General features: G+C 49.0%; 2 protein-coding genes across 3 annotated transcripts in view; both read left to right on the top strand.

The window, feature by feature from the left end:
- The window catches only part of DHDDS (dehydrodolichyl diphosphate synthase subunit), a 56,940-nt gene extending 40,123 nt beyond the window's left edge, over positions 1-16,817 (top strand). Inside the window, exons 7-9 of one of the 2 annotated variants that reach the window (XM_075603936.1) lie at positions 14,308-14,422; positions 14,549-14,656; positions 15,397-16,817. In XM_075603936.1, coding sequence (XP_075460051.1) covers positions 14,308-14,422; positions 14,549-14,656; positions 15,397-15,627 — 454 coding nt within the window. In that variant the 3' untranslated portion in view covers positions 15,628-16,817. The remainder of the gene's footprint in view (positions 1-14,307; positions 14,423-14,548; positions 14,657-15,396) is intronic. The other variant, XM_075603935.1, reaches the window with a different exon arrangement.
- A 936-nt stretch (positions 16,818-17,753) lies between these two features.
- Positions 17,754-21,235, top strand: HMGN2 (high mobility group nucleosomal binding domain 2). Its single transcript, XM_075603934.1, has 6 exons — positions 17,754-17,907; positions 18,919-18,966; positions 19,088-19,117; positions 20,140-20,193; positions 20,277-20,375; positions 20,456-21,235. Exons 1-6 carry the CDS (start codon positions 17,893-17,895, stop codon positions 20,489-20,491), a joined length of 282 nt encoding a protein of 93 aa, XP_075460049.1. The 5' UTR covers positions 17,754-17,892; the 3' UTR covers positions 20,492-21,235.
- Positions 21,236-24,899: the final 3,664 nt, after the last annotated feature.

The following is a 24,899-nucleotide window of genomic DNA, read 5'->3' as shown; positions in this document are numbered from 1 at the left end:
CTCGGCATCTCTTGGCCTGCATGTCTCGGCGTCTCTCGGCCATGCGTGTCTCTCGGCATCTCTTGGCCTGCATGTCTCGGCGTCTCTCGGCCTGCGTGTCTCTCGGCGTCTCTCGGCCTGCGTGTCTCTGTGTCTCTCGGCCTGTGTGTCTCTGTGTCTCTCGGCCTGTGTGTCTCTGTGTCTCTCGGCCTGCGTGTATCTTGGCATCTCTCGGCCTGCATGTCTCGGCGTCTCTCGGCCTGTGTATCTCTGTGTCTCTCGGCCTGTGTGTCACTGTGTCTCTCGGCCTGTGTGTCTCTCGGCCTGTGTGTCTCTGTGTCTCTCAGCCTGTGTATCACGCCTGTGTGTCTCTGTGTCTCTCGGTCTGTGCATCTTTGTCTCTCGGCCTGTGTCTCTGTATCACTGCTGTATATTTCTGCCTGTGTGTCTCTCTCTGTATATTTTTGCTGTGTGTGTATCTGTATATCTCTGGCTGTGTATCTCGACTTGTGTGTCTTTGTGCATCACTGATGTAGATCTGTGCCTGCGTGTCTCGTGTCTCTCAGCGTCTCTCGGCCTGCGTGTCTCGTGTCTCTCGGCCTGCGTGTCTCTCGGCGTCCCTCGGCCTGCGTGTCTCTCGGCGTCCCTCGGCCTGCGTGTCTCGTGTCTCTCGGCCTGCGTCTCTCGGCGTCTCTCGACCTGCGTGTGTCGTTTCTCTCGGCCTGCGTGTCTCGTGTCTCTCGGCGTCTCTCGGCCTGCGTGTCTCGTGTCTCTCGGTCTGCGTGTTGCGTGTCTCTCGGCCTGCGTGTCTCTCGGCGTCTCTCGGCCTGCGTGTCTCTCGGCCTGCGTATCTCTCGCCGTCTCTCGGCCTGCGTGTATCTTGGCATCTCTCGGCCTGCATGTCTCATGTCTCTCGGCGTCTCTCGGCCTGCGTGTCTCTCGGCTTCTCTCGTCCTGCGTGTCTCTCTCGGCCTGCGTGTCTCTCTCGGCCTGCGTGTCTCTCTCGGCCTGCGTGTCTCTCTCGGCCTGCGTGTCTCTCTCGGCCTGCGTGTCTCTCTCGGCCTGCGTGTCTCTCTCGGCCTGCGTGTCTCTCTCGGCCTGCGTGTCTCTCTCGGCCTGCGTGTCTCTCTCGGCCTGCGTGTCTCTCTCGGCCTGCGTGTCTCTTGGCTTGGGTGTGTGTGTCTCTGTATGTCGGCGTGTGTATGTCGGCCTGTGTTTGTGTCTCTGTATGTCGGTGTGTGTGTGTGTATCTGTATGTCGGCCTGTATGTGTATCTCTGTATCTCGGCCTGTGTGTGTGTGTGTGTATGTATATCTCTATATCTCTGCCTGTGTGTGTGTGTATCTGCATGTCGGCCTGTGTGTGTCTCTCTCTATGTTGGTCTGTGTGTGTGTGTGTGTGTGTGTGTGTGTGTGTGTGTGTGTGTGTGTGTATCTGTATCTCTCGGTGTGCAGAGGTACGCAATAGAGACCATTTAAAGTTAAATCGCTATATCTTGGGCCTGTGTGTAGCGCTATATCTCGGCCTGTGTGTATCGCTATATCTCGACCTGTGTGTGTATCGCTATATCTCGGCCTGTGTGTATCACTATATCTCGGCCTGTGTGTATCGCTATATCTCGGCCTGTGTGTATCGCTATATCTCGGCCTGTGTGTATCGCTATATGTCGGGCCTGTGTGTGTATCGCTATATGTCGGGCCTGTGTGTATCGCTATATATCGGGCCTGTGTGTATCGCTATATGTCGGCCTGTGTGTATCGCTATATGTCGGCATGTGTGTATCGCTATATCTCGGGCCTGTGTGTGTGTGTGTATATCTCTATATCTCTGCCAGTGTGTGTGTCTGCATGTCGGCCATTGTGTGTGTGTGTGTGTATCTGCATGTCGGCCTGTGTGTGTCTCTCTCTATGTTGGTCTGTGTGTGTGTGTGTGTGTGTGTGTGTGTGTCTCTCTCTCTCGGTGTACAGAGGTACGCAATAGAGACCATTTAAAGTTAAATCGCTATATCTTGGGCCTGTTTGTAGCGCTATATCTCGGCCTGTGTGTGTATCGCTATATCTCGGCCTGTGTGTGTATCGCTATATCTCGGCCTGTGTGTGTATCGCTATATCTCGGCCTGTGTGTATCGTTATATCTCGGCCTGTGTGTATCGCTATATCTCAGGTGTGTGTGTGTGTGTGTGTGTGTGTGTGTGTGTGTGTGTGTGTGTGTGTGTGTGTGTGTATCGCTATATGTCGGGCCTGTGTGTATCGCTATATGTCGGGCCTGTGTGTATCGCTATATGTCGGCCTGTGTGTGTATCACTATATCTCGGGCCTGTGTGTGTATCGCTATATCTCGGGCCTGTGTGTGTATCCCTATATCTCGGGCCTGTGTGTGTATCGCTATATCTCGGGCCTTTGTGTGTATCGCTATATCTCGGGCCTGTGTGTATCGCTATATGTCGGGCCTGTGTGTATCGCTATATGTCGGGCCTGTGTGTATCGCTATATGTCGGCCTGTGTGTATCGCTACATGTCGGCCTGTGTGTGTATCACTATATCTCGGGCCTGTGTGTGTATCGCTATATCTCAGGCCTGTGTGTGTATCGCTATATCTCGGGCCTTTGTGTGTATAGCTATATCTCGGGCCTGTGTGTGTATCTCTATATCTCGGGCCTGGGTGTATCGCTATATCTCGGGCCTGTGTGTGTATCGCTATATCTCGGGCCTGTGTGTGTATCGCTATATCTCGGCCTGTGTGTGTATCGCTATATCTCGGGCCTGGGTGTGTATCGCTATATCTCGTCCTGTGTGTGTATCGCTATATCTCGGGCTGTGTGTGTGTATCGCTATATCTCGGCCTGTGTGTGTGTGTATCGCTATATCTCTGCCTGTGTGTGTATCGCTACATCTCGGGCCTGTGTGTATCGCTATATCTCGCCCCGTGGGTGTATCGCTATATCTCGGGCTGTGTGCGTGTATCGCTATATCTCGGGCCTGTGTGTATCGCTATATCTCGGGCCTGTGTGTGTATCGCTATATCTCGGCCTGTGTGTGTATCACTATATCTCGGGCCTGTGTGTGTATCGCTATATCTCGGGCCTGTGTGTGTATCGCTATATCTCGGGCCTGTGTGTGTATCGCTATATCTCGGGCCTTTGTGTGTATCGCTATATCTCGGGCCTGTGTGTATCGCTATATGTCGGGCCTGTGTGTATCGCTATATGTCGGGCCTGTGTGTATCGCTATATGTCGGCCTGTGTGTATCGCTACATGTCGGCCTGTGTGTGTATCACTATATCTCGGGCCTGTGTGTGTATCGCTATATCTCAGGCCTGTGTGTGTATCGCTATATCTCGGGCCTTTGTGTGTATAGCTATATCTCGGGCCTGTGTGTGTATCTCTATATCTCGGGCCTGGGTGTATCGCTATATCTCGGGCCTGTGTGTGTATCGCTATATCTCGGGCCTGTGTGTGTATCGCTATATCTCGGCCTGTGTGTGTATCGCTATATCTCGGGCCTGGGTGTGTATCGCTATATCTCGTCCTGTGTGTGTATCGCTATATCTCGGGCTGTGTGTGTGTATCGCTATATCTCGGCCTGTGTGTGTGTGTATCGCTATATCTCTGCCTGTGTGTGTATCGCTACATCTCGGGCCTGTGTGTATCGCTATATCTCGCCCCGTGGGTGTATCGCTATATCTCGGGCTGTGTGCGTGTATCGCTATATCTCGGGCCTGTGTGTATCGCTATATCTCGGGCCTGTGTGTGTATCGCTATATCTCGGCCTGTGTGTGTATCGCTATATCTCGGGCCTGTGTGTGTATCGCTATATCTCGGGCCTGTGTGTATCGCTATATCTCGGGCTGTGGGCGTGTATCGCTATATCTCGGGCCTGTGTGTATCGCTATATCTCGGGCCTGTGTGTGTATCGCTATATCTCGGCCTGTGTGTGTATCGCTATATCTCGGGCCTGTGTGTGTATCACTATATCTCGGGCCTGTGTGTATCGCTATATCTCGGCCTGTGGGTGTATCACTATATGTCGGGCCTGTGTGTATCGCTATATCTCTGGCCTGTGGGTATATCGCTATATCTCGGGCTGTGTGTGTGTATCGCTACATCTTGGCCTGTGTGTGTATCGCTACATCTCGGCCTGTGTGTGTATCGCTACATCTCGGCCTGTGTGTGTATTGCTATATCTCGGGCCTGTGTGTATCGCTATATCTCGGCCTGTGTGTGTATCGCTACATCTCGGGCCTGTGTGTATCGCTATATCTCGGGCCTGTGGGTATCGCTATATCTCGGGCCTGTGTGTATCGCTATATCTCGGGCCTGTGTGTATCGCTATATCTCGGCCTGTGTGTGTATCGCTACATCTCGGGCCTGTGTGTATCGCTATATCTCGGAGTGGGTGTATCGCTATATCTCGGCCTGTGTGTATCGCTATATCTCGGCCTGTGTGTATCGCTATATCTCGGCCTGTGTGTATCGCTATATCTCGGCCTGTGTGTATCGCTATATCTCTGGCCTGTGTGTGTATCGCTATATCTCTGCCTGTGTGTGTGTATCGCTATATCTCTGCCTGTGTGTATGTATGGCTATATCTCGGGCCTGTGTGTATCGCTATATTTCGGCCTGTGGGTATATCGCTATATCTCGGGCATGTGTGTGTATCGCTATATCTCGGGCCTGTGTGTATCGCTATATCTCGGCCTGTGTGTCTCTCTCATCTCTGTATCTCTCATCTCTTCATCTCTGTATATCGATCTGTGTGTCTTTGTGTATCTCTGCCTGTGTGTGTCTCTGTATATCTGCCTGTGTGTCTCGGTATATCTCTGCCTGTGTGTGTCTCTGTATATCTCTGCCTGTGTCTCTGTATCTCTGCCTGTGTGTCTCTGTATATCTCTGCCTGTGTGTATAGCGGCCTTTGTGTCTCTCTGTATATCTCTGCCTGTTTTATTTCGACCTGTGTCTCTGTATACCTCTGCCGGTGTGTCTCTGTGTGTCTCGATTTGTATATCTCTGCTTGTCTATCTCCTATATGTCTGCCTGTGTATCTCTATATCTTTGCCTGTGTGTGTATCTTATATTTTTGTGTGTGTATCTGTATATCTCTGCCTGTGTGTTTCTCTCTCTCTCCCTCTCTCTCCCTGTGTCTCTCGGCCTGTGTATCACGCCTGTGTGTCTCTGTGTCTCTCGGCCTGTGCATCTGTGTGTCTCGGCCTGTGTCTCTGTATCACTGCTGTATATTTCTGCCTGTGTGTCTCTCTGTATATTTTTGGTGTGTGTGTGTGTATCTGTATATCTCTGGCTGTGTATCTCGGCTTGTGTGTCTTTGTGCATCACTGATGTAGATCTGTGCCTGCGTGTCTCTCGGCTTGCGTGTCTCTCGGCCTGCGTGTCTTGTGTCTCCCGGCGTCTCTCGGCCTGTGTGTCTCTCGGCCTGTGTGTCTCTTGTCTCTCGGCGTCTCTCAGCCTGCGTGTCTCGTGTCTCTCGGCATCTCCCGGCCGGCGTGTCTCGTGTCTCTCGGCGTCTCTCGGCCGGCGTGTGTCTCGGCGTCTCTCGGCCTGCGTGTCTCATGTCTCTCGGCCTGCGTGTCGCGTGTCTCTCGGCTTGCGTGTCTCTCGGCGTCTCTCGTCCTGCGTGTCTCGTGTCTCTCGGCGTCTCTCGGCCTGCGTGTCTCTCTCGGCCTGCGTGTCTCTCTCGGCCTGCGTGTCTCTCTCGGCCTGCGTGTCTCTCTCGGCCTGCGTGTCTCTCTCGGCCTGCGTGTCTCTCTCGGCCTGCGTGTCTCTCTCGGCCTGCGTGTCTCTCTCGGCCTGCGTGTCTCTTGGCTTGGGTGTATGTCGGCCTGTGTTTGTGTCTCTGTATGTCGGTGTGTGTGTATCTTTATGTCGGCCTATCATACGAACCAGCCCAAAGACCAGTAAAGAGACAGCAACCAGCGAGGTGTAATCCAAAATAATCTGTATTGAAATTAACAGATACACGAAAGCCAACGTTTCGGTCTCAGGGAGACCTTCCTCAGGGCCGTGTCGGCCTATGTATCTTTATGTCGGCCTTTATGTGTATCTCTATATCTCGGCGTGTGTGTGTGTGTCTGCATGTCGGCCAGTGTGTGTGTGTTTGTTTCTGCATGTGTGTCTGTGTGTGTCTGTCTGTGTGTCTGTGTGTGTCTGTGTGTGTGTGTCTGTGTGTGTGTGTCTGTGTGTGTCTGTGTCTGCATGTCGGCCAGTGTGTGTGTGTCTATCTGTATGTCGGCCTGTGTGTGTGTGTGTGTGTGTGTGTGTCTCTCTGTATGTTGGTCTCTGTGTGTGTGTGTGTGTGTGTGTGTGTGTGTGTGTGTGTGTGTGTGTGTGTATATCTGTATCTCTCAGTGTGCAGAGGTATGCAATGGAGACCATTTAAAGTGAAACTAAAATGAGGCTTTATTGCGCCTGTCCCTTTAACACAGCAAAACATTCAAAATAAGCCAAAGAAAAACCTGCTCCACTTTGGAGGATATCTACACATGTAGTCCAGCCCTCTCTAACTGGGTGGTTAGCTAAGCTAATTACCAGCCCCAAATATATATACAGATATATACAGATATATAACAGTCCCATAAAAAAAAGTCTTATCTGTTTCTTGTAGCTGTGGGGGAACGCCGCTCTGCTCTCCTGGGTCAGCACCCTTGTGTGCTAAGGCAATGTCTGTCCAGGTATAGTCTTGTCTTGCTGTCAGCATACAGTCCAGTCCTTCTCTGGTCCTCTGGTCAATCCAGTGTGGACTAAGGAAAAATCTGGTCTGTCTTTCCTTGGAAGGGTACAGGAACAGGGCTCCACGGATTTCTAAACAAACTAATTTATTGCCAACAAGATAACTTGACGTTTCAGCCACACTTGGCCTTTCTCAAAAGCAGAATGCTTTGAGAAAGGCCAAGGGTGGCCGAAACGTCAAGTTATCTTGTTGGCAATAAATGAGTTTGTTTAGAAATCCGTGGAGCCCTGTTCCTTTACCCTTCATTATACTTTGGATTATCACAGAGAGTCCTGAACCAGGAGCACCGGTATTTGTATCCTTTATTCATTTTTTTTGACAGTGTGCAGCATTTTCCCTTTATTTACTGTCTTTCCTTGCTTCAGCCCCCATTGTGAGACTAAGGAATCCTCCCTCCTGTCTCAGAACAGGCTATTTCTGAGAGAGCTCTAATCAGCCAGGTGGAGTTGGTTAATTGCTGGTATGCAATTAACCAGCACACTGCTGGATTAGAGGCAAGTTTCTTTAACCGGGATAAGTCCCTGTTACATACCTCCGCTGTTTGTGGGAAGCTCGGGCTTACCACGGCCGAAGCCCATCCTTCCAATCTCATTTGAGATATCTGAGACTCGAATGAGAGTGGATAGAGGAAGAAAACCCTCAGTCCCGCTGGGTTTGGAGCCCTTTCTCCAGTTTATTTGTGTCTCCTCCCGAAGGTGCTTGAGATCAGCACTCCTCAGTCGCTCGAGGAGGACTTTTTCAAGTATAGTCTTTTTCCTGAGTTCGTGGTCATGAGATTTCCCCTCCGTTCGGCGCTCCTCTTTTTGTAGGCAGACTGTATGGCAGCAGTTGCAGAGTGTTTGAGACTAACCCTTTGAGTTTTCTGCTCTTGAACCAGTCCTTCTGCACTTTTTTCACTCCATGGAGTTGCCAGTTCAGCTTCTTTGGGATTGAGTTGCAATTTCACCTCCACTTCCAGAGAACATCCCATCTTTTCAGCTTCATCAGCTAAGGATTCTTCTGGTTTTGAATCTGTACGTATACCTTTTTTTGTTGCCATTTTTGGTGGCTGAAAGTTTAGCTAGTGCTTGTTTAAGCGGTTCAAACTTTGCAACCTTGTTTTTCAGATGAGCGGTGTTCCCAGCTCTCACTGTACCCTTTTCTTCATGGGTTTTAGTTGCTGTGGGATACTGATGCTTGGGCAGAGTCAATACCTTTTCTTGTAGTACTGTAATATCATCCGCGAGAGATCCCTGTTTCTTGAGTGTATCCTGCAATTCTCCTCTCAGGGTCTTCATCTCCTCACCGTACTTTCTCTGAGCTTGTTTCCACATTTTCATTATATTGTGAAGCACTGCGAATTTCTTTGCTCGGGCCGAGGCTAGTTGTCTGTTTCTGGACCTTCTTGTGCTCCCTCTTGTACCGAGTCACCTGGTCTCTAAGCTTGACCTTTAGCGATGCTCTGGTGATGCTCAGGGTAGCCTTCAGTTTCTCATGCTGCTTTGCGGGGACACACTGGGTAATCAGATGTTCCTGCAGCACTTGTACTTCTTTATGAGCCTGCAGATTCTCTTCCTGCAGAGTTCGCTGCTTCTCCTCTGCGTTCTGGGGGGGTGTATGCAGACCTTGCAGTTGGTTCTGCAGTTGGTTCTGCAGTCGGTGCTCTGCAGTCGGTGCTCTGCAGTCGGTGCTCTGCAGTCGGTGCTCTGCTTCAAACTTTTCATCTTCCAAAAGTTTCTTTATTTTTTCAAGCTCGTTCAGCTTTTCATTCTTTTCATTGACGTGGTCTGTCAAATCATCATTTTCTTCTTTCAGTCTTACATTTTCTCTTTTTGCAGTCTCTGTAATATTCAGGGCCTCCTTGGAGTCCTCCTTCCATTTACGCACTTCTGCTTTGAGACTGAGGATAGTTTTTTGAGAGAGATTTTTTTGAGAGATGTCCAGCTGCTCAGCGAGCTTGTGAAGTTCCTTTTTAGAGACTTCCAGTTCTGTGCGGCAACTGCTGATCTCTTGGGTTGAGGCATCCAGTGCTGTGCGGATAGTATGAACCTCCTTCTGGGGTATGTCCCCCTCTGTCTGGACACTGTTGACCTCCTGGTGTGAGGCATTCAGTTCTATGCGGGAGAGTGTGAACCTCATTCTGAGAGACTTCCACCTCTCTATGGCACTTGTGAACCTCTTGCTGAAAGACTGTAATCTCTTTCAGTGCCTCCTCATACTTCTGCTTCAGATTAGCAATCATTCTATCAGACTTGCTCTGTTTTTCCACCATGGTGGCATTAGTAGTGTTTGCTGTAGCTAGCTCACTCTTGAGATCCTCCAATTTGGTCTTGGCCGCAGAGTAAATTGCGAGCACAGTCTTTTGTAGCTCAGCATTATTTTCTCTCTCCATTTCCAATTCTTCACAGAGCAGATCACAGTTATGCCTGGCAGCTTGCAGTGCATCTTCAGGGCTGGTCAAGGGATCGTCACTCAATGGTTTCGGCTCCGCTACCCTGGTATGGTTGGTTGAGGGTTCTTCACTGTTGGCACCGGACAGACACTACTTTGGGTTACACGACTTCTGCCTTGGGCCCTCTGGATATTCGGTCATCCGCATGACAAATGCTCCATTTTCTCTAGGCTGCAGGGCATCTCGGACCACCTTTTTCTCCACGGGATCTGCAGACGTGTCTGTTCCTTCCACGATAAGTGAAGAACCACTTTTCTTTTTCCGCTTTTTTGTTTTGGACGACTCCGTCCCATCAGAGATACTGGGGTCTCCGTCTTTATTTGAAACTTCAGAAGCTTCGCTGTATCCGCCAGGCTTTTCTTGCGTTAGCTGGCAGGAATATTCGGGGTCATAGAGACCTGTTTGTTCAGTGCGTACAGAGTTTGGGCACCTCCACCATTCTTGGGGTGTTTTTGTGGGTATGACTCGGTTCGGGTTCCCCATAAGAGATGTCTTCCTCCTTATCGGACTGGAAGGGCCACTCTTCCGTGGGGTAGGGTTCATTACAGGAACGCCACATCTTGTCCTCCATTTTGGGGCTATCCGGTGTATTTTTCTTCCTGACCTTAGGAGGCGCTATTGCAACTGTTGTCACTGTATTTGCTAGAACCCCAAATTGTGGTAGCCCTACAGGTGGGCAGACTTTGCTTGTAGAGTTCATAGCTCTCACAGGCGTCTCTGTAGACTTTTTCTTCTTCTTTACTTTGGTATGTTTTACAACATCAGCAGTACTAGGCACACATTCTTTCTCATTAGTGATACTGGATGTGCACTTGCTAAGTAAAACTTCTGTACCTTGCTTGGGTCCACAGCGCACTGCTTGCTGCTGCAGTTCCTTGGCTCGTTGAAAAAAATAGTCCTCTGGCTGCTGCCCTTTTTCTGGGGCCACGTAGGGGCCATCCTCATCGTCAGAATAAGGCCTGAAGGGGACACTGCTCCGTGTGGCCGGGCTCTTTACACCAGGAACACATTTTCTTCCCCATTCTTGCAGAGTCTGTATTTGACTTCAGCTGGGCGGCCATTTAAAATTCCCAGTGTTTTATTTTATTTTTTTCCCCTTTCACCAGTGGTGGGATGGACTCTGGCCACAGCATCAGTCACTTGTGTGGGTCACCGTCTGTCGCAGTCTTCCCAATCCAACTGTGGCTTGTGGCTTTCTTCAGTGCAGTGTTGTTTTCCTGCCTGGATGTGTAGCCCTTTAATTCTGGTCACTGTTCTTTGTTCATTCTTTGTTTTGTTGCTCAGACTGTTGCAGGAACTGTATGCAGGCAAAGGCACAAAAGTTTTCACAGGCAGTCTCCGGGGCCCCTTTAAACTTCAAGGCCCACCTCTCATCCCAACTTCTGACACCATATGTAAAGACGTGTGCAGAGGTATGCAATGTAGACCGTTTAAAGTGAAACTAAAATGAGGCTTTATTGCGCCTGTCCCTTTTACACAGCAAAACATTCAAAATAAGCCAAAGAAAAACCTACTCCGCTTTGGAGGATATCTACACATGTAGTCCAGCCCTCTCTAATTGGGTGGTTAGCTAAGCTAATTACCATCCCATATATATATATATATATATATATATATATATATATATATATATATCTAGTCTTATCTGTTTCTTGTAGCTGATGGGGAAGGCCGCTCTGCTCTCCTGGGTCAGCACTCTTGTGTGCTAAGCTAATGTCTGTCCAGGTATAGAGGGTCTGGTCCCCTTTGTCTTGCTGTCGGCATACAGTCCAGTCCTTCTGCAGCTCAAGGCATCTGTTCCTCTGGTCAGTCCACACTGTGGACAGTGTGGACTAAGGAAAAATCTGGTCTGTCTTTCCTTGCTTCAGCCCCCATTGTGAGACTAAGGAATCCTCCCTCCTGTCTCAGAACAGGCTATTTCTGAGAGAGCTCTAATCAGCCAGGTGGAGTTGGTTAATTGCTGGTATGCAATTAACCAGCACACTGCTGGATTAGAGGCAAGTTTCTTTAACAGGGAGAAGTCCCTGTTACACTCGGCCTGTGTATGTATCTGTATATCTCGCCTTTGTGTGTCTGTATATCTCAGCCTGTGTGTGTGTGTGTGCATCTATGCATCTATATATCTCGGCCGGCGCACCAGTGTGTGTCTCGGCCTGCGCGCCTGTGTGCCTCTCGACCTGCGCACCTGTGTGTCTCTCGGCCTGCGCTCCTGTGTGCCTCTCGGCCTGCGCACCTGTGTGCCTCTCGGCCTGCGCGCCTGTGTGCCTCTCGGCCTGCGCACCTGTGTGTCTCTCGGCCTGCGCACCTGTGTGTCTCTCGGCCTGCGCGCCTGTGTGTCTCTCGGCCTGCGCGCCTGTGTGTCTCTCGGCCTGCGCGCCTGTGTGCCTCTCGGCCTGCGCGCCTGTGTGCCTCTCGGCCTGCGCACCTGTGTGTCTCTCGGCCTGCGCTCCTGTGTGTCTCTCGGCCTGCGCACATGTGTGTCTCTCGGCCTGCGCACCTGTGTGCCTCTCGGCCTGCGCACCTGTGTGCCTCTCAGCCTGCGCACCTGTGTGTCTCTCGGCCTGCGCGCCTGTGTGCCTCTCGGCCTGCGCACCTGTGTGCCTCTCGGCCTGCGCACCTGTGTGCCTCTCGGCCTGCGCGCCTGTGTGCCTCTCGGCCTGCGCGCCTGTGTGCCTCTCGGCCTGCGCGCCTGTGTGTCTCTCGGCCTGCGCGCCTGTGTGTCTCTCGGCCTGTATAGCTGTTTCCATGTTCTGTTTCTCTCTTTTCCTCCTTTGGCTCTTTATTTCCCTCTTTCTTTCTCCTCTTCTTACTGTGACACTTTCTCTATCCCAGTGGAGCGCAATCTTTTTCTCCTGCGCCCCCCTGCTGGCTGTCCCCCTCTCCGCGCCCCCCCCCCCCCCACCTTGGTTCCGGCGTCATGATGTCACGTCGTCATAGCAACGCGGCGTCACATGACCCTGTAGCGTCATTTGACGCCGTGTTGCCTTAAGACGCCTGAACCAAGGTAAGTGAAGTTTACAGAGGCCTTCGCCGCTTCCCCGGCATTTAATGTAAGTGCCTTCGGGAAGCGCGCGGGCCCTCTGTAAACATCAATGTTGATTACATACACCGAATGACATACAAATAAGCACAAATAGATACAGAAGGTAATGAAGGCCCTGATCCTGAAAGCTTACAATCTAGAGGGGATAAGTGGCAGTGTGGAAACAAAAGGTCAAGTAGATGCTCATTGTTGCGGGGAGTATACGTCAGGATGGAGTATGGTCCAGCTGCACTGCTGGAACTATTAAGCTTGGGGGGGAGGGGGGGATGTTGGATAGCATCATGGAGTTTGGTCCAACCGCACAATAGGGTTGATGGGTGGATGTTGGGTAGGCCGGATAGGCTTCCTTAAAAAGGTGAATCTCTTTTGAATGGCTAGAAGCTGGGGGAGAGTCTGGTGATGCATGGTAGGGAATTCCAGAGAGAGGGGGCAGCTCGGGAGAAGTTTTGCAGGTGGGAGTGAGAGGAGGTAATAAGGCAGGAGGAGAGACGGATGTCGTGGGCAGAGCGGAGCGGGTGTTTAGGGATATATTTGGGGGTGAGGGCAGAGATGTAAGGGAGGGGCAGCATTGTTGGGAGCTGGGGTTTTAAATGATAGAGGATACAGGAAGTGAATTGGGATTTCAGTTGTGTCATAAGTGAGAAAAGGGCGTATCCAAGCGACATTTTGGAGGTGGAGGCGGCAGGACTTGGTAAGGGAATGAAGGAGAGGGCAGAGTCGAGGATGACCTCTAGGCATTGGGTTTTTGTGCGTTAATGAGATTGTAATATTATTTGACAGTGAGGGAGAGTTTGGGTGTAGGTGTGATAATGGAAGGAGGAAAGATTATTTAGACATGTTAAGCTTCAGGTAACGGTGGGACATCCAGGAGGAGGTTGAAGAGCAGACGGTTGGTGTCATGAGACGAGAGAGGGGGAGAGGTCAGTGGAGGAGAGGTAGATTTGGGTATCATCAGCACAGTGAGGGTACTGAAAGCCAAAAGATTGTGTTTGTTCACCAAGAGAAGAGATGTAGAGTGAGACGAGCAGAGGGCCGAGCAGAGGGCCAAGGACAGTGCCTTGTGGGACCCAGAAAGAAAGGGAGGGAGAGAGGGAGGAGGAGACACCAGAGAGGGAAACACTGAAAGAGCAGCTGGATAGGTAGGACGTGAGCCAGGAGGGGGCTGTGTAACGGGGCTAATTGAGTGAGTGCGGAGTGTACAGGAGAAGGGGGTGATCAACTGTGTCGAAGGCAGCAGGGAGATCCAGGAGAATTAGTAAGGAGAAGTAACCCTTAGACTTAGCTGTGAGTAGGTCATTGGCCACTTTTGTGGAGTGTAGAGGACGGAAACCAGATTGCAAAGAATCAAGCACGGCGTTGGAGGAGAGAAAGTGATTCGGGCGGTTGTACACCAACTGCTCCAGTAGCTTGGAGGCAAAGGGGAGAAGAGGGAGAGGGAGGTTGGGTCAAGAGAAGGCTTCTTTAGAATGGGCGTGATGAGTGCATGTTTGAAGGAAGATGGGAATGGGTCAGAGATGAGAGGTTAAAAAGGTAAATTAGGGTACGGCTTAATGCGCTAGGGGGGGAGCAGAGGAGATGAGGGAATAGGATTAAGGGGGCAGGTTGTACGGTGGGATGGTGAGAAAGGAAACCTCATCCTCAGTCACAGGGGAACATGAGCTGAGGGTGGATTTAGGTGTGCAAAGGGCGGTAGGTGTTGCACATGGAGCATGACCTGAACAGATGTCATGTCTGATGGACTCAATCTTATCTGTGAAGTAGGTGGCATAGGCTTATCTATGGGGTGGAAGGGGGTGAAGGTGCGGTTGGGAGGAGAAGGGAGTTAAAGGTGGCGAATAGGTGTTGAGGGTTAGAGGACAGAATTAGTATGAGAGAAGAAAAGTAGGTTTTCTTGGTAAGGGAAAGGGCAGTGTTATAGGAGGGGAGTTTGAATTTGTAATGTAGTCAGCTGTCCCATCTTGGGCCCTTCTCTCTCCCTCTCGGGCCCTTCTTTCTCCCTCTCGGGCCCTTCTCTCTCCCTCTCGGGCCCTTCTCTCTCCCTCTCGGGCCCTTCTGTGTGTGTGTGTGTGTGTGTGTGTGTCTCTCTCTCAGCCCTTGTCTCTCCCTCTCACAGTGACGTGTCAGAGCCCCTCCTGGACCGGTGTCTTTACACCTGTAAGTCTCCAGATCCCGACCTCCTCATTCGTACATCTGGTGAGATCCGACTAAGCGACTTCCTCCTGTGGCAGGTGAGTCTCGCACACGACCCCAAAATCTGCCACCTCCTGGGGCTTAAAGTAAACATACAGGCCCTGTCCCTACATAAGAAGAGCGGTGTGTCTTTATCTTAACCGCTTTGCCGCCCCTTCCCCCAGACGTCTCACTCCTGCCTGGTCTTCCAGTCCGTGCTGTGGCCGGAATATTCCTTCTGGAACCTGTGTGAGGCCGTCCTACAGTACCAGCTCAACCACAGCTCCATTCAGGTGAGTCCCCGCACGCTGCATATGCCCCCACGCAGTGTCACCAAGATGCTCCCCCTCCTCCCACCGAGCGAGAGAGAGGAGAATCTGAGAGAGTCCGAAAACACTTTGCATGTCTGTTTCTGCTGAGAGAAATTGCAGCCATCTTGTTCTTTTGTTGGAATTTCGATATGGGATCCATTAATGGAGCAATTCACTCTTAAGGGCTCTATTCACTAAAGTTTCCCGGCTGCAAAAGGAGAGCAAAACCAGGGTAAAAAAACAGAGCCATATACATCAAAGAAAAGAAATCCGATTGAAAGCAGTTTTGCAGCTGGGAGATTTAAGTAAATAACCTCGATTGGCAGGGGGCGGGGGGGTCCTCCAGGGCTGAACTGCCCTATTTTTATACAAACGATACTTACTGGTGAAGATACCAGTATTACTTGTTTTCAAAAGGAAGTTAAATGGCCACCTTAGTAGGAAGCCAAAAAAAGATGATGTTGCAGCTTCCTATTGGCCCTAGATTTGGCGGCCATTTTGTGTCACCAGTAAGTATCTTGGTGACGATCAGCGGAGATGAAAATAGTGGTGTTGATGTGTGGGGGGGGGGGGACCCGGTTACCACCCTATATAAAGAGTAGGAGGAACTTCCCCTTTTAATAGGGTGCTCACTTTCCAGGATTTATATAACCCACCACTTTTTCTGGTTCCGTTGTAATCCCACTGACTATCCCCTCCCCCCCGGGGTCTTTTCTCCACAGAAGGCCAGGGAGCAGCACCTGCAGGAGAGCAGGAGGCTGCAGCAGGAGAGTGACCAGGCCTGGGTGAGGGGGCAGCTGCAGGGCGCAGCGCGCAGGGAAGATGCGCAGCTCCGCCGGAGGCTCCTGCAGCAGTGCTGCGCGCGGAGGGAAGAGAGGACGCAGAGTTTCCTGCGGGCCCTGGAGAGCAAGAGAGGTGACTTCCTGTGGGGGCTCTGCACGGTGCCATCCTAAAAGGAATGACATGGACAGGCAGAGGGCTCTGTCTGCAAAGTGCAGGACACGCACAGCCACCTTCTAAGGACTGGAAGCAGCAGCAGCAGAGACACGGCACAGGGCCCTGGAGTCTGAAAGGGGGGTGGGGGGAGATTTAAACCTTTCAGGACTAATCAGGACAGCAACACATTGCTCTGTTACTGCGGCGCATACGACGTACGTGTGCTCTGTGAATTACAGACAATCGCTGATGTGCACACAATACATATACTGTATATTGTGTGTGCTCTGTGCATTACAAGTGCATATTACACACCTGCGTGTGCAATGCAGATATGCCCTGACGGCCTTGCCTTCAAAATGTAGAAGACGCACGCGGCTCTGCGTTGCGATCCACACCCTTCCCTCTCCAATCCCCTATAACGGGTGGACAACTCAAGGGCCACCAACAGGTCAGGTTTTAAGGATATCCCTGCTTCAGCACAGGTGGCTCAGTCGAAGGCTGAAGTTGAAAACGGAGCCACCTGTGCTGAAGTAGGGATATCCTTAAAACGTGTCCTGTTGGTGGCCCTTGAGGCCAGGAAATTGCCTACCCGTCCTATAAGATCCTTCGTTATTCTCAATTAAATTAGTATTCTATTTCCTTTTTAATGAAATACAATAAAAATGAAAAAGTTAGAATTAAAAATATATATTTATTTACAAACTGCCATCATCTCTGTGTCTTGCACGTGTGTAAGAGCCGGTATAATCCCTTGGTAACCTTACTCCTCTAGCGTAACAGCTGCTTTTACGGCTCTCTATTCTTATGAATTGAAGGGGGGAATCCTGAATTATTAACCCATTTGCTGCACAATACATTGCAGGCCCCTTTTGGTGAAGGGGGAGCCCCAGTTTCCACACTGCCATTTCTGGGAGGGTGGGGGGTTTTTGTCTGCAGATCATCCAGAGGGAAGGTGTGTTGTCGCCCGCATCTTGCAGCCAAAGTCGGGGAGTCCCTGCGCTGCTGGGTTGTAAACAGGAAGGAGGATCATGTGACCAGAAGGCATGGAGTGTCAGCTCCTGCGGTTACCTTTTGGTATGTACCCAGGAGGGCAGCAATGCATGAATATTAATGTGTTAAGCCATGTGGGATCACAAGAAGTGATCTATTCGAATGTAAAGTACAGTTAGGGTGTCACGCTATATATATATTCACACGTAAAGCAATGCGATGCAAGCTCTGATGGGTTAACTTTGCCATCTGCTGCAAATGAACACGAGGCAGCTGCCAACTGTCCCTTCTGTGTCACCCTGTTAGGGACACAGATAATGAGCAACTGCACGCGTTACATTGGCAAAACAAGCACATTTGAGGGGGAGTAGGCCTCCGTCAGGTGGCAGGGGCTGCCCCCATAAACGTTGTGCACCCATCATTGTGTGAGGTTACACTGCAAGGCCCCTTTTTTATTTATTTTTTTGCACACACGTGTGCAGTTTGCTCTTTATTTGCGCAGTCTCTGCACATTACTTTGACCCCTTTTGGTAGAGGCATCAAATGTGTTTCTCACATCCCAATTCACCCAGGTGTTGGAGGGGACAGGCGGCATGGAGCCACCGACCCCCACTTTTGTGTCACTGGTTAGGGGGACACAAGTGCTCTTATGTCTCCCACCCTGCAGTGGGAGGGACACACCATCTCCCTTCTGTCTGTGTCTCTGGGGGGGACAGGGGACATACTCCATGTACCAAACCGCCGATTTTTTCCCCCTCCATTCCGGTAATACCCCGGCTAGGGGGGGGGGCAGTTTGCAGCGGTTACCTCCCACAAACACACGCGCCGGGGCATTTACTTGTATTTTAATTCGGACTATTTAGCACAGTACTTTGAAACCATCTGTAATAAATACAAGCATTTTGTGTGGTTTTTTATTGCACCTCTACGGTGTACTTTGCGTGGCTCTAGGTGATAAATGCCAAGGCGGTGGGTCGGAGGGGCAGTTAGCGGGGTATTTTTTCTCTCTCACAACACACAGCCCTGCGCGCCCTTTTTTTTTTTTTTTTCCCCTCGAGCGCGCGCCACCCCCCTTCTCCCTCCCCTGCCGCGCGCTCCCGCCCAGAAGTGGCCGCCCCACGTGACGGGCTGCCGGCCAATCAGAGCGCGGCGGAGAGCGGGATCCGGTTCTAACCGGTTAGGCTCCTGGGTTTTGTGTATAAAAACTTTGAGCGGAGCCCGGACCGGTCATTGCTCGGGAGACAACCGCGTGTCCTTCTCCGTCCACACAACACACGAGAGATATCATAATGCCCAAGAGAAAGGTAATGAGCGCGCCAAAAGAGTTAGAGTAGATCTGGCTCTGTGCTTGTCCTCCCCAGGCGTGGAGGAGAAGGCTTGAGGAGCCATATTGGATGGGTTGAAGGAGGGAGGGAGAAAACAGCCACCATGATGGCGGAGGGAAGTGACAGGGCAAGGGGGGGGGAGAGTGGCTCACACGGAGGTTGCGCTGGATCCCGGCGTTGTGGGGGGTTAACGACGCGACGGCAAGTTCGGTTGAGGCGGCCGGCATGACGCCTCATTATTTATTACTATTATTATTTATTACTATTATTTATTTTAAGGTTATGTATGAAACCGGGTGTTAGCACAGCATTTATTGGGAGGGGGATTTGGTGATTTTTTTTAATTTTTTTTTTGTAATTATATATATATATTTATATCCCTAATTAATTATGAGGTGGGTTAATTAAGGCGGTCTTTTTAAACTGTAAAGCGCGGGAAGTCTCGGGGGAGGAGCCTCCGCCAAAACAAGGGCGCGAATCCAGTCTGGGATAGGGGCGGGGCCAACCGTCAATTGCGCCCGCCCCCCAGCGGCCTTGCGCGCGCCTCCGGAAGCCCTGCCCCTCTTATTTCGCGCTGCTTCCGCGTGCCACTGCTGTGGGCGGGGCCTGCAGGGAGGGGCCGCGTGTCCTCCGTGTTAACCCCTTGCGGCGCCGGAGCAAATTGCGGCGCACGGGGGGCGTGGTGTCCCACCTCCCCAAGGGTTTGAATAAACAGGCCGCCCTGGTAAGGCGTGTCATCTGCCCCATTTTGGCACCTCCCATGCAGCCTCTTGCTAGTTATAGTACTAATGCCTGTCACCGGTGTTATTGAGACCACGCGCCATATTGTTTAGCGCGGGAGTGCAGTGTTTGCGAGATACTGGGATGGTGATCTCTCCCCAAGAGCTTACAATCCAAAAAGTTACATGGGGTAGAGAGGACCCCTTCAGTGTGGGCAGTTGTGGTGTTTTAAACAGATGTTTAATTGTATTTCTTTTCTTTCTTTTCCAGGCTGGAGAAGGAGAGTCCAAGGGGGACAGAACCAAAGTAAAGGATGAGGTAACTTTTGGATAAAGCTAATGGGATTTATGTAGCGGGCAGGATGGGCTTCGGCCCAGGAGATTACTTGGTAAATGTATGGTTTGGCTGTTCTCTTAAGGTGTTTGTTTTTGTTTTTCAGCCCCAGAGAAGATCTGCCCGGTTATCTGCTGTGAGTATCTAACACGGGGAGGTTTCAATCTTTTCTTTCTTAATCTGTGTTTTTAATGGTCTTTGTTCTACGTAGTTCACAATTTTCACAGCCCTGTCATGTAGTTCATGACAAACTGCGACCTTCCAAATAAGAGGTCGCGGTGCAGGTTCTTTTGTTGTTTCCGGTAGCTCTTTACAGCAAAGGAATTGTTTAATTAATTATTGTTCCATCATCAACTAACAGAACAAATGTTAGAAACTGAGGTTTGCCACTAATATTCGTGGATTAATTCACTTGAAGGGCAAGCTCAAATTATTGTTTATTTTTCATTTTATCGATTACATTTCTTTCAATATCATTTGAGATGTCAGAATTTTTCTAACTGCGCTCCTTCTCCAAACATTGTCTTTATTATTGCTGTGCAAGCGGGTAAAATGAAGGTCTCGGTAATAGTATGTGCTTTCATTTCTCTAGCAGCCAGCTCTGCCACCAAATAACTAGCTACTTACGCTTTGTCGCTTATTTTTACTGTGTTTAGTAGTAAAATGCCACTTCAGATTGGCAGGCACCATGGCTGCTTTAAGAGCTTTTCACCCGCACACAATACATTCTGGTACAGTACTGTTCACATCTCCAATCCAAGTAAAGGCCATGGCAAGATAGCTATGATTTATAACTAATGTGACAAATTTTGTTAGGTCGTACTGCATTTAGTATGTATGAATATGTATACTCAGTAGGTGATCAAAGTACTAGCAGGACACAGGTAATGCAAAAAATAATTTATTGATCCATCGGGTGAACATACCCCAGCGTTTCGGTCCTCTGAGTTTTTTCTACGTTAGAACTACCTTCTCCAATCTATTGAGGTGTATGACGGCATCAAGCCTGATTAACGTGATGTGTCTGGGTAGTGGGAGAGCTCTTGTAACCCTTTAGACATCCTTGAAGGCCCCGATTGAAAACCACTGATCTTAACACCTGACGGTTCATTGCTTTCTCTGGTCTTGCATTGTTAATAACATTTATTTTAATTTTAGAAGCCCGCCCCTCCCAAGGCAGAGGCCAAACCCAAAAAGGCAGCACCTCCAAAGGTGAGTAACATAGGTTTGGCATTGATAGGCACGAAAGGCTCAATGCCCTGTATGTATTCACTGACATGTCTCTGCACTTCCAGAAGGCTGAGAAAGCACCCAAAGGAAAAGGGAAGGGAAAGGCTGACGCAGGCAAAGACAGCAGCAACGCCGCTGAAAACGGAGAGGCAAAATCAGACCAGGTGTGTATGCGGCTTGGTCTGACCTCAGGAAGTCTGCTTATCACACCCATTGCTAACACCACCATGTCTTTTCATTCCAGGCACAGAAGGCTGAGGGTGCCGGTGACACCAAGTGAGCAGTGTGAATTTTTGATAACTGTGTACTTCTGGTGACTGTACAGTTTGAAATACTATTTTTTATCAAGTTTTATAACGATGCAAATTTTTTGTTTACTTTTTTTTTTTTTTTTTTTTTAAGCTATGTTAGCACAGGATGCTTTGCGTTTTAGGGCAGAGGGAGTCCGATAACTGTTTCACAACCCATATTATAATGTCCATTTTCTTTCCCTCAATCTCTGTTGAGGGAGCACTCACTGGTTTTCCCTCCAGTAAATTGGCACATCTCCCTATTATAACTTTTAACACACCATGAAATTTAATTGACTCCCCTTTTGGGGGTGAGGGGGGTGCAGAGGTCCCGGGCCTTTCCCGACCTCTGTTGTAATCATTGAAACAGGCAGCTATTTTGTGTAAGCTCCGTCTCTGATCCCTGGCCTATCTGCAGGGGCAGAGCAGTCTCTGTTACAGACCATGGTGCATAGGACACGTGCAGTTTTATCCAGTTCTCCTGTCGGGGTAGGCTCGTGAATCGTTGTCAGACAACACATTCAATGTGAAAGAGTCTGCCCTCGCTCTCTAAAGCGTAACCTGAATATTAATTTTATGGGTTTTAGTGATTTGCCGTCTTGGGGGGGGGGGGAGGGAGGGGGGAGTTAAGAAGTTGTTTTAAAATGTTGCGAATTGTAACCCATGTCCTGCCTGATTTGCCATGATTGTTAATGAAAAGCATCTTCAATAAAGCTGGAAACTGTTTGGCTTGAGCGGACTCTGGATCATTATTGGACGCTGAAGCTGTTTGACGCCCCTGTGTTTCCTTCAACCAGTTGGCACCAAAGTGGTTAAAGCTGCTGGTACTAGGCACACTTATGTTTTAGGAAATCCCCTGTTTTAGAGAGGGTTTGGGACATTCAAGTAGGGTACATACCTTAACTGTTCTGGGCATTGGTGTTATTTACATATACATAAAACACTTTCCTGTCTGGTTTCATGTGTTGCCATGGAAACAACTGCATGTGTATCTTTATATAGCGCCATCCATGTACATAGTGCTTCACAGCAGTAATACACCTAACAATGTTATAACACTGAATTAGTGCTACAGACCTGAAAGTAACCATAGGAAAAGGAGTCCCTTCCCCTGAAGAGCTTGCAATCTTAAGTGGTAAGTAAAGTGAACAGTAGGTGGGTGTTCGTGGCCCCTTGCAGACACACTTACCCAGTCAGTCCATATAAGATGTATAGTATCAGCCACGCAACTGTCCATATGCTGTTAGGGAGGCGTGTTTTAAGAAAGGACCTATAAGTTGATGAGAGTGCCGGTCTGGGTATTGAGGGGCAGGGCAAAGGTGTGTAACTGAGGTTTAGGCAGGAGAGGGCTTAAGATACAAAATGGGTAGACCGAAGACATAATTGAGCAGAACTCGGGTCAGACAGGTGTAGAGTGACAAATTAGGGGTGAGCTGTAAGGAGGGGCAGAATAGTGCCTTAAAAGGAGAATGTAAGTAATATGGTATTTAATAGGAAGATAGGAAAGAGAGAGTAAAGTGATTCTAGCAGCAGCGTTTAGGGTAGATTGTAGGGAGAGGCAGGCAGGCCGGACAGTAGAAGGTTACAATAGTCGAGATGGGAGAGAATGAGGGCCTGTGTAAACGTTTTAGCAGTGAAATGACGGATGAAAGGGCGTATTTGCAATGTTAGAGGAAATACAGGTTTTAGCTACATTGTGAATGAGGGAGGACTCAAATGTGACCACTAGGCAGCGTGCGTGTGATGGGTATATGATTGCACTGCCAACAGTAATGTAGAAGGTGGCAGTAGGGCCAGGCTTGAGAGGGAATTTGAGGACCTCCATCCTTGACAGTTTAAGTCTAAGTTGGGTCATCCAGATATAGTAGGTGTAAGGTTGGGTTGAAAGGTGGTACATTTTGTGTCCGCATAGAGGTGAAAAAGTCAGAGAGTGTAAAGAGAAGAGATTCCAGAATATTATCCACATGATAATAATTTGTACTGCCTATGAAACAAGTTTGTGTTGGTACAGCATGAAGACCTGCAGTGTGATCAGTAACAGCAGAGGGTTCCCTGGCTGGAAATCTGCTGTAGGTTGCACTGTAAGGCATCTGGTAAGGTCCCATACCCTGGCAGAGGGTGGAGGCTGCAAATTTGCCCAGCTTGCTATTTACTGCCATGCGTACACCCGATTCTTATAAACCCACGCACGATGCAGTAGTGAGAATCCATGCAGACTGCGTGAAGTCCCTCTGACTCGAGGGTTAATCGTTACATTTTATATATATTTTTAGGACTAACAATTGATATCACGTTCAAGAGTTCTCTCTTCAGGACAAACGATGCCGATTTACAGAGATCCCAGAAGTTTAACACAGGTGTAAAATCCAAGATAAATGGAGATAGAGAAGGAAAGAAAGACAGAGGGTATTGTAAATAAACAGGAAGGGCAATACATGGATAGTGAGATGTGGAGAGCATGTAAGCCCATAAATCCATCAGCAGTGGGAGGGGATGGGGGGTTGTAAAATGAACTGAGGCAGGGAGAAGCTTAACAAATGAAATATTTCTAACCTGGATCCCTATAAACTAATGCTTGGCTCTGCTCTTCCTTAAACCAGGCTGTGCTGAAAAGCTGTGTAATGTGTCGGGTACAAGCTTATAGGGGGTCACTATTAAAATTCAGACGTAAAGTCTCACCGTGAAACTCATTTGCATGTAATTGCCCAGAATCCCTGGCTGCAGTGGAAGCATTGTTTTCTAAGCGATAATGGGGAAAGACAGGGTTGCAGACTAGTGGTGTACAGAGTACCCAGAAATTACCCGGTGCCCAGCGCTTTTCTAGCTACCCGGCGCTGGGTAATGGTGTATAAAACAAATTAAATTAACTTCTGCAACAGTGGGAGATTATGATGAAACAATAGTTTTTCAGTATTTTGCGGAAGGAGTTTATTCCTCCGCTCTTTGTATATGATTCCTGCCTCCCTAAACATCCTATCACTGGGCATGCTGCTTGGAGCTGCTGACGGGTAACGTCTTGACAATTCGGGAAAGATAGCGTCATTTTTTGCCAATCATGTTAAAGGATTTTCCTTATGAGGGATGTTAGTACATTTAATAAAATGTTCAAATTGCCTCTTTCGAATAAGATTTATTATCATCCGCAGTTGGAACATCTTGTTGGCTTTCATTTTCAAATGAAACGTAATTTAAGCAAGACCACACATCTTTCATTTTTCCTTCATCATTTTTATCTTCTGTTGCTTCTCGTTCATCACTTTGTTTTGCATTATTTGCACATATTGGAGACAGAATTTTCATTTCTTCTATTATCCAAGTTTTAGCAAGAACGCGTACATTGGCTTTTAAAAATGTAAGTTTGTAACGTGGATCCAAAACCGAGGCAATCACATACAATGTATTAAATTCCACATTATGAAATCTAGTTTGCAAAGATTGCAGCAGTTCTGTTTGCATAGTTTCTGTGCCGTTGCGGGTTTTGGTTTTTCTGAGAAAGCGCTCTAAAGCAAAATTGTTCTGTACAACTAAATTTTCAAATCGGCTTAAAACTGTTAGCAGTCAAATTAGGTATGTTGTGATCTGATGGGTATAATGTGATGGCCTGCTTTTGGTCAAATATCCTCTTCAGCATGATATGTAGAATTCCACCTCGTTGCTACATCTTGTACCAGCTTGTGCTATGGAAGGAAAAAGTTAGTTTGTATTTCCTTCAGCCTCGTACAAGCTACTTTCGAGTGATTAAAATGAGTTACAATATTGCGGCACTTTGATATTAAGCATGCAATAGATTTCTCAGAAAATATGCTATCATGGAGCACCAATTGTAGACAATGGATGAAGCAGGTCATACTGGTCATATTTAGCCCACTTTTCATATTACGTGCGTTGTGCCGAAGCAATACGTGTATTTTTTTTCAGGACTTCCGCAGTTGTTTCATCTTACCTAAGGCTGCGTCCACGCTGCAGCTGACCGTGCTTGGCGCTTAACGTGGTCAGCACAATCAATTTTAATCTGTCGGGCCACGCTCGCAGGCGCTAGACGCTTGTCGAGACAGATAATACTTGGCACGCTGAAAGGTCACATGACCTCGGTCAATCGGCTCCAGTCACTGCTTGGCAACGCCCCCGGCCATGGCCCCCTACTCGCACTTACCAAAAAAGTTGCCAGACAGCCGAACTCTCATGCTTGGAGAGTTGTTGATGTCGCCACTCAAGCATGAGTGCGGTTAGAGTCACGGGGGACGCAGTCTAATGCATCACTAACGGCAATACTTATGTGCCTTCCAGGAAAATGGAGAGCATTTAAAACAAAGCATATTTTCTTAAATTCCTCAGTGATCCAATGCCCACTAAGGCTTAAAAAAAACTTTTGTTAGTCTCTGAACAGGTCCATATGTC

Source organism: Ascaphus truei, chromosome 6 (genome assembly GCF_040206685.1).
Source record: "Ascaphus truei isolate aAscTru1 chromosome 6, aAscTru1.hap1, whole genome shotgun sequence".
Lineage (NCBI taxonomy): Eukaryota > Metazoa > Chordata > Amphibia > Anura > Ascaphidae > Ascaphus > Ascaphus truei.
The sequence above is the reverse complement of the archived record's forward strand: the minus strand, read 5'-3'. Positions and strand labels throughout refer to the sequence as shown.

Bases quoted from the DNA above. Each gene is read 5' to 3' on its own strand.
- HMGN2 (XM_075603934.1), top strand. The intron at 18,967-19,087 runs GTAACTTTTGGA...TTTGTTTTTCAG, and splicing joins GAACCAAAGTAAAGGATGAG to CCCCAGAGAAGATCTGCCCG. The intron at 19,118-20,139 runs GTGAGTATCTAA...TTTTAATTTTAG, and splicing joins GATCTGCCCGGTTATCTGCT to AAGCCCGCCCCTCCCAAGGC.